The 18,067-nt window shown below is 36.6% G+C and overlaps 3 protein-coding genes across 9 annotated transcripts; 1 reads left to right on the top strand and 2 right to left on the bottom strand.

Annotated features, from left to right (window-relative positions):
• Nucleotides 1–2,251: 2,251 nt before the first annotated feature.
• LOC135637882 (uncharacterized) lies at nucleotides 2,252–3,018 on the bottom strand. Its single transcript, XM_065150749.1, has one exon. The coding sequence runs from the start codon at nucleotides 2,944–2,946 to the stop codon at nucleotides 2,461–2,463; it is 486 nt and encodes a 161-aa protein (XP_065006821.1). The 5' UTR covers nucleotides 2,947–3,018; the 3' UTR covers nucleotides 2,252–2,460.
• A 436-nt stretch (nucleotides 3,019–3,454) lies between these two features.
• Nucleotides 3,455–11,929, bottom strand: LOC103986404 (uncharacterized). Of its 4 annotated transcripts, none has more exons than XM_065150747.1 (7): nucleotides 10,795–11,929; nucleotides 9,937–10,144; nucleotides 9,631–9,849; nucleotides 7,417–7,567; nucleotides 7,072–7,179; nucleotides 4,369–6,971; nucleotides 3,455–3,898 (listed from the first exon to the last, which is right to left on the bottom strand). In XM_065150747.1, exons 2-6 carry the CDS (start codon nucleotides 9,959–9,961, stop codon nucleotides 6,374–6,376), a joined length of 1,101 nt encoding a protein of 366 aa, XP_065006819.1. In that variant the 5' UTR covers nucleotides 9,962–10,144; nucleotides 10,795–11,929; the 3' UTR covers nucleotides 3,455–3,898; nucleotides 4,369–6,373. The 4 variants fall into 4 exon arrangements, with proteins under 4 accessions (XP_065006819.1, XP_065006818.1, XP_065006817.1 ...); XM_065150746.1 differs by having other exon boundaries at nucleotides 9,631–10,144; nucleotides 10,795–10,932; nucleotides 11,473–11,929; XM_065150745.1 differs by having other exon boundaries at nucleotides 9,631–10,144; nucleotides 11,473–11,929.
• Nucleotides 11,930–11,966: 37 nt separating this feature from the next.
• Nucleotides 11,967–17,546, top strand: LOC103986405 (uncharacterized). 4 transcript variants are annotated; one of them, XM_018826492.2, is made up of 7 exons: nucleotides 11,967–12,481; nucleotides 12,977–13,061; nucleotides 13,132–13,437; nucleotides 13,523–13,617; nucleotides 15,580–15,667; nucleotides 15,819–15,928; nucleotides 17,171–17,546. In XM_018826492.2, the coding sequence occupies exons 2-6, from the start codon at nucleotides 13,007–13,009 to the stop codon at nucleotides 15,926–15,928; spliced, it is 654 nt and encodes a 217-aa protein (XP_018682037.2). In that variant the 5' UTR covers nucleotides 11,967–12,481; nucleotides 12,977–13,006; the 3' UTR covers nucleotides 17,171–17,546. The 4 variants fall into 4 exon arrangements, with proteins under 4 accessions (XP_018682037.2, XP_009402692.2, XP_009402691.2 ...); XM_009404417.3 differs by having other exon boundaries at nucleotides 11,967–12,485; nucleotides 13,523–13,605; XM_009404416.3 differs by having other exon boundaries at nucleotides 11,967–12,485.
• Nucleotides 17,547–18,067: the final 521 nt, after the last annotated feature.

The raw sequence follows: 18,067 nt of genomic DNA, 5'->3' as shown, positions 1-18,067 counted from the left end.
ATCTATCCAAGGGGGAGTTACTTTTGTCTCAAGTGAAGACTTGTTCCCTGTCGATCACCTTCTTAGAGTAATCTACATAGATAGCAGAACGAGAAGAAGAGGTGATAACTGTGACAAATACAACATATCAATTTCTAAGGTATAGCTTTATGCACTTTTGTCTTGAAACAAAAGTCTCATAAGACCTGCATAGAAATATGAACAATAATGTATGAGAGAACTGTCGTTATCTTTTTCTTTTGGGCGAGTACAAATTGTCATTGTCACCCACACAAGCGTTAAGAAGTCATGATCGACGAGGAAAACAAGAACACTAGATTTTATTAGGTACAAAAGGCCGGCATTAGCATCAACCACACAAGCCCTGGGAAGGCCATGACCGACGAGGAAAACAAGAAACACTAGATTTATTAGGGCAAAAGGCTGTCATTAACGAGTTGAGTGGTGGCACATAAAGGACTACGAAGACAAGCACAAACCCAATGCCCACTACCGTGCAGCAAATGTGTTTGCTCACTAACCTAAAGATGATATATGTATCATCACTCAGATTATAGACCACAGCTATATAACATGTCAAATACTCCAGTCAACCACGTTTAGAAATCCAGCTGATTGTATCATAGATTAGGAAAAGGAACAGAAGCCTCAATAGCTGACACACAAGCAACTCCAGAATTAAGAAAAGAAAAATCAATCTGAACAACAGAACATATGGGAGAAACCAATATTAGTTGTTAAATGATCTAGACAATTGTGTACTGAGAAATCCAGCTGAAAGTATCATAGACCAGAAAACAGATAAGAAACCTCAATAACTGATAGACAACCGAATCCAGCACTGTGGAAAGCAAAAGCATACGGGAGAAACAATACTAAAGTCAGACAATCTGGCAACCATATACCGAGAAATCCAGCTGAAAGTATCATAAATTAGATAAAGGAAAAGAAGCCGCCAGCATTAGGAAAAGAAGAATCTGACAACAAAACATATGGGAGATTCCAGTCGTGCAAAGCAAAGTTTCATCGTAAAGCCTCATCATCACAAGTTTGTGTTCTTGTACAATCAGCTGTTATGCTTTTCCAATTCAAAAGGACAAACTAACTCGAAGATACATTTAAACTTACTATGTTGATGCCCAAATAACATCCACCTCCTAGAATTTATGTGAATTCTGACATTAGGACTTAATCGTGTTTTCAAGAAAAAAGATAAACTGTAACCATTTTCCTTCAATTTTTTGAACTCCTGTTATGCTTCGTCTAGTTGACAAGCCCCTTCTACCATCCAGCACCATTATATGTTTTCTGCTGTTAGCTAATACTTCTAGAGAATATTTGTTTTTGGCTGATGTATAAATGAAGTGCACCTGTGGATTATCCTCTAACCTGGTTCTACTAGGCATACTATAGTTAGTACTGTTGTGTTTCTATGAAAGACATGATGCACCAATGGCTTCAATCTTATGAACTCTAATGGTTTCACATTAATAAGAAAAGTTGCCAGAATATCAAGAAAATAGAAGACATGCAAAAATCTGGGATCCCATACTGCACCATAAGTTCATCCTCTGCAGGTGTGTCAACAAAGCAAAAAGCTACTGCATAAGACATTTAATAGGATAATCAGCTAAGACTCAAGTTAAGCAAGAAGCATCACTCATCTATCAAGCGAGGTACTTATAAAGTAGTCATCAATATCAGGCTTGTTCATGACGAGGACTAAATCCCTGATAATGATGATGATAATGAATGAAAAAGACGATAGCAGGAAAAGGAACCGGTGGTTTTTTTTATTTCATTTCATAAAACACCTGTGAGGTAAACATCTGCAGCAATCTATTAATGATGTTTTAAGGACTAATGCTGTGTGCACAAAACAAGAAAAACACACATTTTTACAGATGTTCACTGCAGTGGCAGGAGCCTTGAACCATCTTTTTCTTAAGCAGCATTTAAGTAAGAACACATATCAAGCAGATCAAGAATCTAAGAATATAACTCTCCAACAATTACAACTTCTAATGAATCAAAATATAACAGATTAAATAAAAATGGATGCTGTAGCAGAATCCAGGAAGAAAATGCATAAGAAATTAGCCATAAGCAAATTTAATTGAAAGTAAGATGTCGTCAACCCTGTTCATGAAACTAAAAATATAAACTATGAATCTACTAGGGTAACCGTGTGATATGGTTTCACTTCCACCCTATTCACCTCAGCCATTTTAACAAAATTAATCATCAGAAATTATATAAACAAACAAGAGGAATTCCAATTTCAATAAATAAAGTCAAAATCAAGCAGATTACATCATTCCCCGATGACAGAACCATTATAAAGATATGCAAGGTAGTATAAGTCACCATTATTATCGAATCACACTGGTTAAAATCCCAACTTTCATCCTCAGTCAAGCTCTATGGCGACACAGACAACCAAACTGAGTCTTTTTCAGCCTAGGGTGTATCCCAAGGCTTGGGCTCGGGGACGGCGACGACCATACCTTGCAGCTCGGGCTGGAGGACGACCTGGCACCCGAGCCTGGCGTGCTTGTTGAGGATGCGGTTCCTGGAGGCCCTGGTGAGGATGTAACTCTCGTCGTAGGACGTGGGCGGGAGCTTGTCGAGCCACTCCTGGGAGATGTGGACCTCGCATTCGGCTGAGCAGGCCTCTATGTCCTCCAAGCGGTGCGACGCCGGGTCGATGAGGCCGGCGTTGATCAGGGCGCGGAGGAGGGTCTGCCCGGCGAGGCCGATGACCTCGTGCTTGCTCCCCTCGGGATCGACAGCGAACAGCTTCACGATCCGGTCGGCGACCTTCCTGGAGCCAGATGAGGGGGCCGGGGAGGCCGATGAACAGGAGCGGGCGAGGGGCCGGAGGGAGAGTGGGGGATGAGATCGCGCGAGGTGGAGAGGGATCCGACGGAAAGCCGCGATCGCCATCTCTAGGGTTTCCCAACTCTTCGAGATCGGGAAATGGAGCCTTCGAGGAGGGGGACAGAGTGACGAGTCGATCTCGAACCGAATTTTGTAGAAAATTGTTCCCTTAGCGGGTCGAATTCGTGCGGGTCCAATTGTTACCTTGATAACATGTCGTAGGATCAACTACAATTTCGGATCTACAAATCCGAACCCGATCCGATCTATATAGTCTAAAATTAACTTTTCATTAGTTTGATTATTCTTAATTTATGTTTGTGTCAATCGTTTTATAGTTAGTCCGAGTCTAATCTTTAACATTTAGTGACTCCATATCACAATCTAACAACCTTAACATGATTTATATTATCACAAGAAAAAAAGACTAATTACATATTATCCGAGTTAATTACTATCTAATAATCTTAATAATTTAACTAATTATTTTTAAGATCAAAATCTCTACACTTTCAAAAATTATATTGGGATCTCTATATAAAATATTAAAAAGATAATTTTATAAAATTAAACATAAAAAAATTATTAACATAATGGATTAAATATTTTTCTTTTGTAAATATAATGATGTAACTTTTGAAAGATACATGTTATCTCACATTGGAAACAAAATAACAGTAAATGAAATAGAGTTGGGGCTTCAAAAACATCAACAAGTTTAGATGTTCAATTATTGTCAAAAGAACAAAAGCAGACCTTGAAGGTTCCAGAGTTCATGTCTCATTCTGCTTTCCAGCATCAAAGGATGAGAGAGTTGCACCATTAATAGAAGCATAAACTGGTGGGCATGGAGATCTCAAACTCGTGCTTGAGCTTGGCTTCTTGCCAGGAAGAGGAGTTTGCTGAACATACGAGTAGCTGCGGACGATCGTGCTGCACGGCGACTGCTCTTCATATCACCATTTACCGTGCATTCAAAGTTCAACCCTTTTAAGGATCACAGTTGCTTGGAGCATTCCTGCAAAGGAGCATTCTTGATCAATGGCAAAGTGGCGAACAAAATAGACAAAGCTGATCTTAAAAATGACAATTTTGACAAGCTAAGGTAGAGGATTTTCGACATGTTTTGAGAGATTATTTGTTTCTTGGAAGAGAAAATGATCATGCTATTCCATTGCATGCTCGACATGAGACAATTTCTGCGATTCTTGATGAATGACAAAAGTGGCAAACAAAATAGACATAGCTGCACTTAAAAATGACAATTTTGACACAAGAAGGTAGAGATTTTTCAACATGTTATGAGAAATCATTAGTTTCTTGGATGAAAAATAGCTGACAATGATATGATAAGTTTATTGGACCCCAGTTTAGACAAATGATCATGCTATTCCATTTCGTGCTCTACATATGACAATTTCCGTCAATTGAATATACTTAGAGAGAAAATAGAGTTTCACAGAAGGTGGCCAAAATTAAAATATGCACCTGAGTAGAAGTCAACATCTTTCACCCTACCATCCAGAATTGAAGGAAGAACTCTATATTGTGGTAATGTCCAGCCCAGTTCATAACAAAGATCATCCAGTTCCTGCATGAAACAAAAATTGTAACAAGCTATCGCCAATGTCATTAGTTAAATAATCAAGGCAATATATTTTAACTTTATGCTCCGTTAATTGAGCACGACGCTGATTGCGTGATGTTATACTACATAGACAATTCTTTTTCTTTGACACATACCACATATTTGGTACTACATAGAAACTTGTACTGTTCATAGCATATGCCCAACTTGTTCACATTTATAGCACATTTTTCAGCTTGCTCATATGTAGCATAATGTATCATGGTGCAAGTTATATAAACTAAACAAAAATCATATATCAAAGGATCTGATCCAAAAACATAAAATTCATGCATCAGTGTGCAACTCTATTTATCTCCCAGTACAAGAATGAGAAATTCTGCCATTTCTTGAATGTTTTTAAACTAAATGGGCCCAGAAATTGACCAGTAGCAACTGTTGACATCCCCAGAAAGCTACTTGAGTAGTTCATAAACCAATAGTTGGCTAGTAGAAAAATTCAACAAGAATCTTATTCATATTTTAAGCAAATTACTAAAATTCCTTGCAATATCAACTCCTAGTGTTTGCTGGCTTCTCCAGCATACCACAATTATCATCGTATCAGTCTCAAAATGAAGCTGATTCACCAAGACCATGTGTTGGCCACCATATGAATCATTAGAGGTAAAGGGATGTCCTAGTCATTACATCACAGTTCAATTAGGTTGATTTACCATACTTTACCAGTATATTCCTGGAGTAGATTTATTCTTTACCATTGCTCACCAGCACATTCCTCAGTGCAGATTGTTACATGACATTGTGCATCTGGAATTGTGAATTTGATCAAAATGACCAAAAGATTTCCCAGGAATATCAACTAGTATTGCCAATTTCTACTTCCAGTGGACTTCCTGTGCACCCAATAATAATATTATACAATTACTCAGCTCACCCTGTAATTTCTGCAGATCCAACAAAAATTCCTCAACACATCTCTAGTTTCACACAACCATGAATATAGCTAAAGCGCTAATATGAATTTGAGATTGATATTCCTTTTGCCGATTTGATGTACGGAGTTACTAGGAAAGATAGTAAAAGAAATATTTTTATTTGTGAACAACTAGGTATCGATTCAATAGAGAATAAGATAAGAGACAATTGTTTTGACATGTGCTTTGGAGACCTATGGATGCAGTAGTTAGAAGTAGTGAAATAATTAATATTAGTGGTATGGAGAGAGGTAGATGAAGACTTAAAAAGATTTAATGGAAATTATAAATATTCTAAACTTAACTAAACATGACTTTTTATATATCTAAATGATGACAAAAGATCCATATAGCCGATCCTAAATAGTTAGGACTTACGGCTTTGTTATTGTTGTTGTATTCCTTTTGCTGATATTCTATATCATAGATTGAGGTATACTGCTTGTCCAAGAAAGGATGTATACATAAACTCTCGTATTGATGATTTTCCTCATAAGTGAACTAGTTTGCTTTGTTCTATTATCCCTTCATGCTCTCATACACGATCTTTGTGTATTATAGAAACTAGATGACATACAGGGATGCAGCTTCAGCATGATGGTTATAAAGACAAATTAGTGCTGAAACCTTTTGCAAACCATCATCAATTGTCACTATATGAGACCACATAGCCTGTATATGCAGCACTAAATGAAAGGCCAAAAAGGGGGGAAAAATTAAAGCCCACTGTGACATTACGGATCAGACATTACAGGCTTTACAGCCATATAGAAAATTGTACTGTCTAGGTCAAAATCAAACGAATGAAGACCAAACAAATTTTTTTGCACTTTAAAACTATAGAAGAGATAGAGAAGTATAAGGATAAAAGTTCTACTAAAGATTTTTTATCAATGCAATGAAACAAAATCAAGGAGTCATGTAGATGTTACACCTTCTCAGGGCGACCATTATTAGGACTGGATTTAGCATCCTGAAGATTGTTATTTTCCCTCTTGCTAATACAAATATCTGAAATGATTGTTTCCCTAGTTATCATACCTTCACTTGCTGATGATTGCTGATGTTGGTTCAAGGATGCATTGTCCTCTATGTTGATAGGTATGTAGGTACCTGGTGATGAAGCATTTCTACATGATTCTACTGGGCTTTTAATATTTATAACTGCATGATTTGTCCTGTTTCTGTACTCATTCAATGTAGATTTATCAGTAAATATTTGATCATTTGTGTCAAGCTGCCTGTCTAGCTTCAAAAGGGAATCATTAGCTCCAGTTTTTCTTGTACAATCAACTACTGATGACTTTTCCCTGGATAATGGATTATTTTTCTTCTTGTAGTTTGTATCTTTATTTTCACCTTTGGTCGTATTGTTACTTGGCATGCATAAAACTTGATCCTTCTGATCAGAATTGCTGAATACATGACCTTTTTCAGTCAGTGGTTTGTCCAATTCCGGTTGGTAGTCCATATCTACAACTGTTGGATGCCTCAATGATGGCAAAAAGCCATGATAATGTGTTTCCCTGTTCAATGCAATTATCATTTTGCAAAGTATTGCATATAAGAACCATGTTCCTTAATGGCCTAGGTTTCAGTGTTGTCATATAAGGAATAGCAGGTTACCTGGAAATCCAATCAGACAATATATCATAGTATGGTAGTAAATGATAGTACTTAACTACTGAAGTCACTTCAGAAGGTTGGTCAGTCCTGATTAGAGGCCCTTGCAAGCTGCAAAATTATAAAGTTCTTATCAGTAATAAAGATACCTGAAGTTAAAAGGAGGTTATTTGTTATTTTGACATATCTAACATTGATATCATTGGGGAAAAAATTAATGAACAAATAAAATAATAAAAAACAGAAAATAGGTAAATAATATATTTTAGTGGATGCATAATATTTTGTTTATATACCCAGGAGATATATATAGATACATGCACATAGACACATTTTCTGCTAGCATACCTGCTTATTACGGCTTTGATAGGAATTTCCACAAGCCCTTCATTCATTGCTTCTGTGTAGTTCATTATATATACCCTGATAGTGGTCTTCTCTCGACTTAATGAATATGTCATATGACGCTCCAAGATACTCAACTTTGAACAGTTGCTACCTGTTTAATAGAAGATTAATCTTCCTTTAGACTGAGAAGAATCAAGAAACAACAGAACAGAGCTAGAAACCACTTTGACTCTTCACCCTTCCGAATTTTATGTAGATGCTGTATGAACAAATCTAGCCATAAGTACCAAACATCAGAAACCATTCTGTGGCAATGGATAAGAAGAAACATCTTCTGCCCGATGAGCAGTGAGCTGCTGATTGAGAAAAAGTACACAAGGCAGATAATGCATGACAATTTCAAAAGTAAATCTCCATTAATGAAATAGATGGATTAGTAAGATTCCTAGTTAAATGATACATGTAAAGTGCTGTACAACAAGAAGAAGCATCTTTTACTACACAAGCAGAGATGCTATAATAGAACATGTGCATACAACAGAAATTACACATGATGATACTAGAAAGTGCAACTTTCTCCACATAACTAACACTAGAATATCACAACATCAATATATTTGAAACCTTAGAAACAAAGGGGAAAAAGGACAAAAAGGTCTTGATAATCATCAAAAAGGTCTTTAGATCAATGTTAGTTTATTAGAAATACTTCTAGAATTTTTAGATGTGAAATAAGAGATAGTTTCCTGTTTCATCCATATATTTCAATGGACAAAAAATGTCAAAAAAGTACTACGATCCTCCAATATTCAGATTATACTGGTGTTTTGTTACTCCAGAGAAATGATAATGATGATTTGTAAAAAGAAATAAGGTAGGGCTAGAAATATATAAATGCCCAATCTAAAAATTGAAAATTTGTTGAGAAGCTATCATCATCCTCTTTTCTTAAACCACTACCTCTGCTGCCAAGGAAGTAGGTTGTGGAGGAGATGTGCAAGTGGTGAAAACAATGAGCAGTGGAGAGGTTGGGATGAATCCATGGTCAATGAGGATGAAAAGTAGGATGGTTAAGAAGTGGTGAAAGTGAAGACATTGATTGTGGTGGTGGACAAGGTGACCATGATAGTAGAGGTAGTGGAGTTGGTCATGGTAGTATAGTGGAGGAGCAATTGATGTTGGTGGAAGTGGACAGTAAGGAATAAAAGGCAGTGAATTAAAAGAATAAAGAGGGTAGTCACTAGTGCACTTTAAACAAGTCTCTAAAGTCTAAAGTAAAATAAAAAATTAAAGAATATTTCTATGTTGTTGGCATGAATTGACTGTAGAGAGCCATTCAAAAATTAGGTGGACAATGTATGTTCCAAGTAGTAAATATTAACAAGATAGGGGGAAATTAAGAAAAAAAAGATTACTGGTACAATTCAGTATTAGTCATATTAGCATCAAGTAAGCCCAGTTTGTTGAGTAAGCTTGGTTTTTGGATCGGGCAAGCCAAAATTGCCCAAACCATGTACCAGTTGGCCATTGGACTAGATGAAATTGCCCAAACCATGCATAAGTTGGCCACTGGAGCAGTAAATATCCACTTGTACCATCTAGTACAACTGAAATGTGAATAACTGTATCAAACTATTAGAGCACTGAGACATTGACTCATATATCACATTGGTCAGACCTAGGTCCTAGTTAAAGTTATCACAAATAGAAACCTCATACCATTTCGCAATATACGCAATAGTCGAACTCAACACCGGAAAAGCTTTAAAATGACACTGAGCATATGACCTACAACAGACAGAAATAAAAAGAAAAGAAGAAGAAGGAAAACATGCATAATAAGTCTATAGATGTTTCCTTGCAGTGGTAAGTCCATAAGGCCACAATAAATAAAAAGATGGTGAAGTTTCATCAGCAGCACATTGCAGCAAGTTTCCAGTGTAACCACAAGTTTTTAATGATGTATCCAATCCGCTATATGGTAAAACATAGTAATTATCTATCGAATTAGACTAGTTATATAGTAGTGTTACTCATTCTCATCAATTAGTCATAAGCTAAGTTAAAAATCAACAAAGATACTGTCAGAAACAATTAATGGCCTGGATACATGTTACAAATTTACATAAGAAAATCAGTTACTCCTTCAGAAAAGAATTAACACATATTCATTAAAACTCAGGAAATAAAAACATAAATATTGATTGACAGCACCTGTTTTCTGCTCCACAGCAGAAAATGCAAGCTGCTGAAATACATCTTCATTTTCCAGAGATTCATCTGAAATTAAAGATCCTTTTTCAGATAAGTGCATTTTCATCTGTGTTGTCCCTATCAAATTTTCGACTTGTCTATCAACTTCTTTCTCCACCAGTGACCACACCCTCTGTGTCATAGAGCAGAACTCAAGCAAACACTTTTCCTTCTTAGTATCTACAAGAAAGATAGCAACCTGAGAAATTGGCCATCCATCCATGCTAGGAGCATTTTTAGATGCATCTAGTGCTGATGAAATATTACAGGCATCCATGACCATCTTCTCCATGACTGAGAGATGCTTGTCAAGATTTCCTGGCCCTTCTTCTTATTTGAGCATAAATTTCATATACATCAAAAGGCTGGGATTTGCAATGGAAACCATTTTGCAGAAAGGTTCGAAAGCAAGAAACTTAAGTTGTGGAAACTGCTTTCTGTGGTAATAATTATACAGCAGCACAACTGAATGCATCTGCAGCATGACACAGAAGTTGCAGATCAAGAAATCATTAGAAGATCAGAAAGGTAATAACCAAGAGAAGTCTTGAGGTGCACAGGAAGTAGAAAGATTAGGGAGATAAAAGTAAAAATTCTATGTACAGTAAGTTATGAAGTCCTCATACATAAGAAGACAATATTCTAGCCTGCTATTTTTACCATTCAGTCAGCTGTTTTTCCCTTATCTCATCAATCTCATCAAAGTCCTACCATTCAACCTGCTGTTTTTGGACCATGAAAGCATAATGTTTTGTGTTAAAGGCGTAAAGCAAGCCATCCAAACACATAGGTGAGACTAAACAATCCTCCTTCGGTGAAGATTGGATATAATATTTTTACAAGTATCCACCGGTCAGCCAGAAAACAATTATACACCTACATAGCTACAGATAAAGAAAAAGCTTGCAAACTTAAATTTCATTCATATAATACAAAATTAACAGAAAATGTAGCATATTGTTTTCTACTAGAGCAGTCCATGTGATAATTGTATAAATCAGATTGAACAACCTTGTTCCATTCAGACTTGATATACTCCAAGAAGTATCAACTGGATCAACTAGCATATTTCCAACATATCTTCAATTAATGCAGATCAAACAGGAATTTGTAAGCTCAACTTACTTCTAAAGATAGCAGGAACGGTACAATACACAATCATGTAGAATATAAAAGCTTTTGATCTTCAACACAAATGCAATGTGATTTGCATATGTCAGTACAGTATCCAAGTATTTTTCACATCTCTTTTGCTTCAAGGTCCTGCAAACAAAGCTTCTATAGAGTTCTGAGAAAGCAAACACATCACCCGTATATGATCTTACATTATTAAATCTTCATTAACAAATCGATATCCTGAAAGCTAACTGTGTTAGCTATGAGGTCCACATATATTGCTCCTGTTATTCCTTTGATTTTATTGTGATGATTTGTTTTTTATACTATTTTTTTTATAAGAGAGCCACCAAGGTGTAAGTACTATAGACGTTTTTGAGATTTACATTATTGAAAATAAGAGTCTTCTCTATTCTGTAGTCAGAGTTCTGACTTTACCACTTCTATAACTTTTTGCCTAAACCAAAATTTCAAGACCTAATTGTGAGTAAGGTGGCCCAAAGTGGCGATTCCAACAAAAAATTTCCTTCTACACTCTGATTTATTTAATTCAAAATTTTGACTTATGAGGTATAAAACAACTCTCAACAACTAGACATGCAACACAATCTGTCATTATTTTCCTTTTTTTCCGAACAAGCTACAATCAATTAAATTCCTACATCCATTAGTGAACGATCAATCTACCTTCACTAAGAGCAGCTTATGCATGCAAAATCACAACTCACAACCCCATCAGATCCATTTTTTACTCTTCGTTTCCGACTAAGCCCTTAATTTTCGCCCTAGAAAGAGGAAAAAACGAAGAAGACGACAAAGCGTTAGTGCAATCAAATACATAGTTTTGAAGAGAGATGGTGCCTGCTTAGCCACGGCCTTCTGTTGATCGATGGTAGGAGGCGGATGAAAGGAAGCCCTCGCGGGGAGGAGAGGCGCGACGAGGTAACCGATCAGGGCCTCGACAGTTTCCTCCATAGGAATCAACGCCGCCGGTTGCTCCACTGATCCCGAGCTCCCGCCGCCAACTCCTTCCGACATTAGATTGATTGATGGATGAAGGCGTCCAACAGCAAGACGTTTAAGGTTGGTGTTACTCGACCGAGGTATTCCGATCACAATGGCGGTTGGCAGGGAGCGCGCTTCTTGTGAGGAAGAAAGGGGAAGGAGTCGGTACCGAGCTTACTCAATGAGAGCTCGTTCTTAACGTTACCCTTCGGGCTACCAGCCCTGTTATTGGGGATAGGGAGGGCCCCCACAAGCTCTTTCGCTGCTCAAGGATTTTTCAGGGGAGAAACTGACTACTCAGTTCCTACCCGCTTAATTACACGAAGGCTCCACATGGGACCGACCTATTTCTATTCAATCATCAGGCTGGTATCTTTCGGACAATGATATACGTGGGAAAAAAGCCACTTCTAATTTTTACGACAAAGGGGAAACCGCGCTGCTTCATGTGAATACGTTAGTCGTAACTCAAGTTGTAACTCAGGGCGTGATACGGGTGCTCTGGTCTTCACTCGAGTCGGGACTCGTATCGCGACGGGAAGCAGCGTCCGGCGATCAAAGCTTTGGCGTCCGGTGGATCTGGACCGTCCAAATAATAGAGCGACGCTTTTTGAGGTTCCCGCCGCCAGTTGCAGAGCAGCGTTCCCCCCTCTCGTTCTCCTGCTCGCTAGGGCTTCGCCTGAGCCGATCTGTGGGTAACGACTCCTCTCATCCTCGATTTGGATCTCTAGGTTTCGATCACTTCTCTTTTGTTGATCTTTGCGGCATTTCTTGCAACACTGTGAAATTTACATTTTTTTTTTCTCCTATATTCGAACTTTAACTTCAACAACCCTATGTCGTCTAATCTCCCTTTTCATTTAGTTTTCTGAGCCTAACAGAAGTTTCAAGCTGCTGAGCACACATCTTTGTGGAATTTCTTGCAACACTGAGAATTTACATTCTTTTTCTCCTGTATTCGAACTTTAACTTTACAAACCTATGTCGTCCAATCTCCCTTTGCCTTTTGTTTTCTGAGCCTAACAGAAGTTTCAAGTTGTTGAGCACTCGTCTTGACCGATGCTCATCTGCTTGAATGGCTTATTGGGTTTTTCTTTCTATCGCTGATTCGTAGGGATGTTGACATACTTAATTTTATGTCAGATATACACATACCTGACACATATCTTGTTGAAACTTATTTTAGGGCTTAGAAGACAGACAAAGGCAGGTAGACATGGCTTCTCAAACTCCTGCTGTTATTCAAAATGAAAATTTGCCCTTCCATGGAGGTATTACCTATAACTGATGTAGCAAAGATTTGTGCTTTAACCCTCTAAAGACTGGTTTTATTATATCTAGGCAAAGGTGTTAACGGTGTAAAAGCTGATATTTCCAAGCCTGCGAGGGTGGGGCGTCAAGATCGAAAGGCTCTGAGGGATCTTTCAAAAACTGGAAAGCCTGCATTATCTTGTGCATCAAAGGCTCCAACATTGAAAGATAAATCTGGATTACGTGCACCTGAACCTACCAAGGTTGGTTCAAAGAACAATTATCTGACAGAAGAGGAGCTAAAGAGATGTCAAGAATGGGCCAAAGAGGGAATTGAGCAGATCCATTTCTCAGGAAATGACTCACAGAAACTTCAACAGGAGAAGGATGAAGAACGTATGTATGAGACTGCTCTTAGTTTTACTTATTTTGCTTCTAGCTTCTTGTAATTCATTTGTTGTGTAATCTTCATTCTCCATAGGTGTAAATAAGAAAGTCAAGAAAGTATTGGCTGCACTACGCGATTGGACGGACATGTCTTACAGTTTTGCAATCCCATCCAAAGTACATCATCTAGTAATGCAGTTTGTCTTACATTTATGTTTTGACAATTCTAAATGTCTAGTTGCTGTGTATCCCACTTTTCATGCAATTAAATGTATGGCACTTTTAGCTGGAGATGGTTTATGGCTATGTCACATTTTCATCTTTGTGTTAATTCTAGGCTACAAAGTATATACTTGTCATCTGATAACTCTTACTCCTTGATGATGAAAAGTTCTTTTTAACATTTTACTTTTAATTTAACAATTGCTTTCTATTTTAATGTTTTCATTTTACTTCAACTCTTTTCTGTTTAGTTGCTGCTAAAATTGTCTGATATGAGGAGTTCTTGTTAATTTTCTGGATCTTGCTTAGTTGTATGGTTCCGGGATGGAAATAGTATTCCATTATAGTAACTTCTGTATTGTAAAATATTGTTGTTTCAATGATAATAGGAAATAGAACTCTATAGAAGATGGAAAAACTGACAACTTCATTTGTAGTGTCCTAAAGTTTCCTTGTCCCATATGTCCTCATTTCCTTCTTGTCATTTAGATGTGAATACTAACTTTACCATTCAATAACACGATGTGGATGAGAAAAAGTTTATACCATCTATCTAATTAGCAGGTTTTTATTCCCGTTGAGCATTCCCAAGATTGTAATCTTTCCAGCACGATAGGCATAGTACCATCTGACTGGTGCAGTTGTATGTCCTCCATTCAACTACTATGATGTGTATGCCTGGGTCTGCATTCCTATCATTTTTTTATAGAACATATTTGCAAATACTCTTTTTACGATAATCTTTTAGTTCAAGTTTCCATGGATATAGGGTTTATTGATGCCTCATCACTATTGATGTGTAGTTTGCCAAGTATGTTTGCCATGTAAATTCACAAGGTGATGCATATAAGGCTGCCTAGTGGCATAAATATGGAGATTCGTGGATTTTGTTCCTCATTCATGATCAAGGTCTACGAACATCCATAGTGTAAGAAAAGGTGACATCATAGATTGAAGCAATATCCAAAATGCACATTCATATATAACATTCAGAAGGTTGGTCTAGAATATAGCTATTAGTTGCAGATCTGACATTTCAGTCAACAAAAGTTAATCTTTTATTTAAAATATAAAACATGAACCTTGCTTCTCCGTCCCATACAAGATGAACATTGGACCAAAGTGCATTTTCTGGCTAATGCAATGCAAGATGTTTAGACCTTGCTCATGAGCCTCAACCTTTTTGTGCGTGCTTTCGCCTAAGTGAAAGCATGTGCTTAGCAATCTCAAGTACGCTGCTCTAAAAGTTCTTTATGAGATGATGTAAATGTGTAAACCTTTCAAACAGCCACCAGTCTATTTGTCCATCTGAAAATCATGACTCTCAACTCGCTCGCTAGCACTCCCTCAATCTGTAAGTTGAGGATATACTCAATCTATTCAAGTTTATACAGACTAGGATGCATCATCACTGGCATCACATATATTATCTGGAGCACATCAAATAACTGGAAGATTCATTAAGGGTAAAAGTCAAATGGCTTGTAGGTTGTTTCATCTAAAAATGCTGTTACTGCTGAATAATGATTGTTTCATCCAAAATTGTTGTTTCATCATCAGTTTCTCTTTTCTGAGTGAATCCTGTGAAATGTGTCTATGATTGTTTCCAATATGAATTATGTATCAATTTAGTATTTTTAAACTCTTGGTTTTGGAGATATTTTTATTTTATTTTATATTATTTTTTGTTTCTCTATTTGACATATACTTAAAGGCACCTATTTTAGCCCTTTTTGCAGGGTATCAGCCTATAACATATCCTATATTCTCGAAAGACCTATCATCCTGGCAAAAAAATGAATATTTTTGTGGTTTTATGTTTTGATTCTATTTGTGACAAACTACAAACTAGTTAAGAGTTAGAAGACAGTTTTTGACAGACGAAACCAATATCGATTATGAACTAATCAGTAAAGGGTTCTGATATAGGAAGTCGCTAGTGACTCTGAAGATATTATAAAGATGGAACTGGTGCCCGAGGAACTTCCCCGAAGCATCACCAGGTTCACCAATTTAGGTATGGTGTGTGTAGGCATATGTCGCCATGCATCGTAGTTTCTCTTATACAGCATTATTTTTTGTTATATTCTCCATGTATCTAATGTTCATTTACTCCAGTCTTAACGTGCCTTTCTTTACTTTTCTTCTATCTTGTTATTTCTTTCTAGGTGAAGAAGAATTTGACGATCTACTCACCAATCAGGATTTCCCATTTCTTGATCGCACGTTTGAACTCAAGTTAAAAGAGGACTACGGCAGTGATATATCCAGCTTTTAGGTAAACTTTTATTATCTGTACTTCCAATTCACATGGGATGATTTCATTTTCGGCCAACATTGTTGTATTCCAAGTAGCACATTCAATCCTTTGTTTTGTGTTCCTCTTGTTTGCCACTATTTTTCTAATGAAAGTCTGCCTAGAAATGTTCTGTGATCACTCAGTTCTAACCATGTATTCAGTTGAATGTTCTTAGTTTTTTATTTAATACCAATCTCATGATTAATAATAAGCACTCGATTGGTGTTAACAATGTATGATGTCGAAAATGATATCTTGTGTTTTACATGTTAATGGTTATCTAGTTGGTTGTCTTGTGCCAGACCCTTTTCACTCAATCCAACACAAGGGTACTGTTTCACCAAATTGAGATCAATGTTCTTACAACTCATTGCAACAAGTTGTAAGAAGATGAGTCTGTGTTTGGCTGATTTTGTTAGGGTGTGAATCCATGTATTATCGTCTTCTTCCTAGACATGGTAGATGAAACACTTCATGTAACTCATGTCATGGAAATATTAAGTGGCATCTCACTAGATCTCAATAGTAGAAAAAGTTAGTGACAAAGTTTACAATTGATTGCTGAACCATATCATAGTGATGTTATTTTATGTTGCTATATATGCATCAACAGACTTTTTGGTAGATTAGACAGTAGGAAATACAAAAAGAAATTTTTTGTTGCAATATATACATCAACAAACTTATTGTTGGATTAGACAGTAGGAAATGTAAAAGGAAACTAAACAAAAAGAGAGAAACACTTTTCAATCCAAGGAATGTAAATCAAAATTCATACTAATCCTCTTTTTACTTGTGCTTCTCACCAATGACTAGTGATAGAATCACTCTGATACCTATTGTAAATTCTGATGAAGATTTGGTCCATCGATTTGATAGACTCAAACCACATGATTTATAATATTTTGACTGGCATGGTCTGAGGCATATTGAATTCATATATATATATATATATATATATGGTTTGAAGCATATCAAGTTAATATCAAAATTCCCTCTTATAATAAAAAAATAAAAATCTTGAAATTGTTAAAATGCATTTCCATTATGCCTTCTTAGATGTATGATCTACTTGCAATCATGTTGGTGAATATTTCCTTAAAGAATAATTATTGGCAGTGTGGTGTAATCAACCACACCATTTCAAAATTGATGCACCATTACTTTTGTTGGCCACCACACCACAAGCTCATCAATCTTATGAATGCCATTCCTTTGCAGGGATGAGAACCTGCTTTATATTAATCTCAGCGTGCCGAGGAGAAAGTCAAAGAAGTGAGGCACAAAGTTCCTTCACTACCAAGAAAAATAACATCTTTCGGCAGCATGATTAATTTGGAGAGTAATGATTGCTTGTTGCCTAACAATCGAGTCAAAAAGATTTCATGCATTTATTGCTTATGATCGCGGGCCATTGACTATAATAATCATTTGGCCTTTGTATCATTAATTCAGGGGAACAAAAGCTTCATCATGCTTGTTTCTACCATCTCCATTAGGGTTCACTTCTCAATACATAATGCTCAAATAGGCATCATTAAATTCAAATACTTGGCAGAACGATTCTGATGGAGTTCGTAATCCTTGTTATTTTGTATCTTGGTTCTTGGTTCCGTCTTATAGATCCTCTTGGCTCGAATTCTATCTTCATCATTTATCCTTTGTAAAAAAAGAATATGACACTTTTGATGAGGAATAATTTTGCCTGAAACAATAAAATTACAAAAATATTTTTTTTCTATTTTTTCAAATAGGTGAGTAGAGTAGAAAGAGGATATTTTTAGCATTTTCTAATAATAGGAATGAATAATGTCCCCCAAATACCTCCAAGTCTCATGGTAAACTCATGATGGCAACTTACTTCTCTCTAAATCCTAGTGGAAAGTTGGTTGGCCAATCTGCTTTAACAAGAACAAGGGGGAAACTGTTTCCCACAATCAAAGATTGTGTTCTCCTCAAAATGTTTCAGCCTTCCTTTCAACTCACCATATTGCTTCTAAAGATGTTATATTATATTAAAAATAATATTTTTTTATTACATTAAATTATGTACGAGATGTTCTTAGATGAATTCAAACTTAGGATCTATCAACTATCCAATATTAAATTCATTGGAGC

This window comes from Musa acuminata, chromosome BXJ3-5 (assembly GCF_036884655.1).
Source record: "Musa acuminata AAA Group cultivar baxijiao chromosome BXJ3-5, Cavendish_Baxijiao_AAA, whole genome shotgun sequence".
NCBI classification, from domain to species: domain Eukaryota; kingdom Viridiplantae; phylum Streptophyta; class Magnoliopsida; order Zingiberales; family Musaceae; genus Musa; species Musa acuminata.
The sequence above is the reverse complement of the archived record's forward strand: the minus strand, read 5'-3'. Positions and strand labels throughout refer to the sequence as shown.

What these genes read in the sequence shown, in the direction of transcription:
- LOC135637882 (XM_065150749.1), bottom strand. Translation starts at nt 2,946, where the DNA reads ATGGCGATCGCGGCTTTCCGTCGGATCCCTCTCCACCTCGCGCGATCT.
- LOC103986404 (XM_065150746.1), bottom strand. Translation starts at nt 9,961, where the DNA reads ATGGAGAAGATGGTCATGGATGCCTGTAATATTTCATCAGCACTAGAT. An exon ending in ATCAAAGCCGTAATAAGCAG is followed by an intron (nt 7,180 to 7,416) that starts GTATGCTAGCAG and finishes ATAATTTTGCAG; the next exon opens with CTTGCAAGGGCCTCTAATCA. An exon ending in TTGTCTGATTGGATTTCCAG is followed by an intron (nt 6,972 to 7,071) that starts GTAACCTGCTAT and finishes TGCATTGAACAG; the next exon opens with GGAAACACATTATCATGGCT.
- LOC103986405 (XM_018826492.2), top strand. Translation starts at nt 13,007, where the DNA reads ATGGCTTCTCAAACTCCTGCTGTTATTCAAAATGAAAATTTGCCCTTC. An exon ending in ACAGGAGAAGGATGAAGAAC is followed by an intron (nt 13,438 to 13,522) that starts GTATGTATGAGA and finishes CATTCTCCATAG; the next exon opens with GTGTAAATAAGAAAGTCAAG. An exon ending in CATCCAAAGTACATCATCTA is followed by an intron (nt 13,618 to 15,579) that starts GTAATGCAGTTT and finishes GTTCTGATATAG; the next exon opens with GAAGTCGCTAGTGACTCTGA.